General features: G+C 34.5%; 1 protein-coding gene across 1 annotated transcript in view; it reads right to left on the bottom strand.

Annotated features, from left to right (window-relative positions):
- Nucleotides 1-2,588, bottom strand: part of LOC107757197 (CUB and sushi domain-containing protein 2-like) — a gene marked incomplete at its 3' end in the record, with an annotated part of 138,525 nt that overhangs the window by 1,054 nt on the left and 134,883 nt on the right. The window contains exons 34-35 of the mRNA XM_016574613.1: nt 2,163-2,258; nt 695-898 (exon numbers count right to left, since the gene is read on the bottom strand). Coding sequence (XP_016430099.1) covers nt 695-898; nt 2,163-2,258 — 300 coding nt within the window. The remainder of the gene's footprint in view (nt 1-694; nt 899-2,162; nt 2,259-2,588) is intronic.

The raw sequence follows: 2,588 nt of genomic DNA, 5'->3' as shown, positions 1-2,588 counted from the left end.
GTGTACTGTGTATATTTATATACATACACTAGTCAACATTTGAAGTGGATCAAAACCTTTCATCAAAGTTGTCCTAAAACCAAAACGTGTCTGTCTTAGGACAACTTTGATGAACTTTTTTGATCCACTTCAAATGTTGACTACTATACATAAAAACACACATACATGCATATATCTAAGAATTGTTTTTGCTATATTTCAGTTATAAATACCTATGCTAAATAGAACAAAAATAATATTATTAATAAAATAGATAAATACATAAACAAATAATAATAAATACACAAACAAATTATTGGATAAACTAATTTCTATATCTTTTTATAAATATTATAAAAATGTTACATGTAATGTATTAACTAACAATAAGTTAAATAAATAAAATACCTACATGTTTATGCCCTGGTTGTTTTTGTTTATATTTTGCCCATCGTTTTTATAAACATTATGTTTGAACTTGTTGCTGTAAAATTTTTGTGCTTATATTTTCAATATATTAATTTATTAATAAGTAATGATAGTGTTCAACTGTGACAATAACTGAATATAATTTAAATTCATGTTTGTAAAATAAATTGTATATGTATTTGCACCCAATAGAGCACATAACCTGGCTATTGGTCCCCAGCTAATTTAAATTTGAGACTTGTTGCAATGATGATCATGAAAGAGTGTGAGATGATAGCACTCTTACCAATGCAGCTGGGAATGCTGCCGTTCCACTGGGCCAGAGCGTTGGGTACAGTCAGGCACTCAATGGCACTGGGCCCCTCCAGGACGTATCCTGCATTGCATTCAAAACTCACCACGGCCCCCACCGCAAAGTTGTTCCCAGTGCGCCTGCCTTGTCTGGGCTCTGGGACTGAGCTGCACTGTGTCGCACTGGTTCTCGGGACAGCTAAAGCAAATAAATGCACCATTGTTAGATGAATTTATACAAAAAAAAAGGACCTTCAGGACCTTAAGGCACCAGCCAAGTGAGAAATTCTTTGCAATGCATTATATATGCAGTCATGCACCAGATTGTTAGCGAAACTGGCACTTTAAAGTTTGAACCACACAGTAGGTACAGTGCATACAGCTGGTTGGGATGCCCCAGAACACCACTACTTTTAATACTTTTATAAGATGCTGTACTTTTCCATTAAGGACACGGCAGGAAACGAACAACGACTGTAGACCACAGGGGAGGTGAGATAATACAATAATGCTGCTTTAGCTCCTAAAAACCATGCTATCTATTATAGAGAAAGATGCAGGGTGTTAAATTTTAACACATTTCAACAGGAGGCCCCATGGCTGCCGAAGAGGTAAAGCACATTTACAGCATCGTTTATAATGTGTGTGTGTGTCTGAGAGAGAAAGAAATGGACCATGCATATTGTGTGAATAATTCAGTACCTAATTCAGATGACTGTGCCTCTCTCAATCAAAACTGACTACATTCACATGACCACAAGTTCTGATAGGCACGTCCCACACACAACATTTGTGCAATTAATAGCAGGCTTGGGCACAATTCAGAAAGTAACAATTGGTTTCCTTTCAGTTCATGATTGAGAAGTTTTAGGATGTTGAACCTGAATTTAATGAAATACAATAAGAAGAAATTCAAAGAGTCCATCAGAAGATTTCATACATTTATGCTGTTTGGCTCCATTCAGAGACTTTAAAAGGTTACATTGGAGAATTCATGGGAAATAATAATGTAAATTGTTTAAATAGTGTGTGTGTGTGTGTGTACATTAAAACACATGTTCATTTTAACATTTACTAATACATTATTAAAATCAAAAGCTGTATCTGTTAATATTATTTAATGGAATTGAGCCTACATTAAATTATTGGTGGAGTTCCCTTTAAAATCTTAAATGATTCCCTTTGAGCTAAATTGACCTGTTTCCCTTACAATTAAATCATACTAAAAATGATAAATTATATTCATAATAATAATAATTATTATTATATAAAAATGCTTCAATAACAGTTGCTTTTTTTTTGGAATTTCATTCCAATTTAAATATTTTCTGCCAAATTCTCAATGAAAATGAGAAACTAAAAGGCATTCTTAACTCAGTTCTAAATGGCACACAGTCCTGGTTAATAGAAAAATTAAAACCACTTTTGTTATGCAGGAAGAGAACTCAAAACTCTCAACTTACCTTGATAGACCAGGTGGAAACCTCTTGAGCTTGACTGGCCCTTGGAAGAGAAGCGAATAAGGATCTGGTTGGAGGTGGCTAGTGGCAAAGATTCACCTGCAAGTACAAACAAGGTGTCATGACATTTGGCGACATTCTAAAACCAATGACATTTGATGTTATTGACCTCTCACAGATGCCATATTTGTTTGCGAGCAGCAGCGGAGGTGAAGATTAGCATTGAACAATGACTTTATATGACCTGGAATACACTGCATGAGTAGATGTGATGTGGTGGTCAATCCAAACTGTTGCAGTATAGATAATATCCAGAACTCTTTAAAAATTCTAATAAGTTGCAGCATTCAGGTTTGGAAAGACATGAGGGTATATATATATATATATATATATATATATACAGTGGGTACGGAAAGTATTCAGACCCCC

Source organism: Sinocyclocheilus rhinocerous, unplaced genomic scaffold, assembly GCF_001515625.1.
Source record: "Sinocyclocheilus rhinocerous isolate Xijiao unplaced genomic scaffold, SAMN03320098_v1.1 scaffold2037, whole genome shotgun sequence".
Lineage (NCBI taxonomy): Eukaryota > Metazoa > Chordata > Actinopteri > Cypriniformes > Cyprinidae > Sinocyclocheilus > Sinocyclocheilus rhinocerous.
This window is presented reverse-complemented; position numbering and strand designations above follow the sequence as displayed.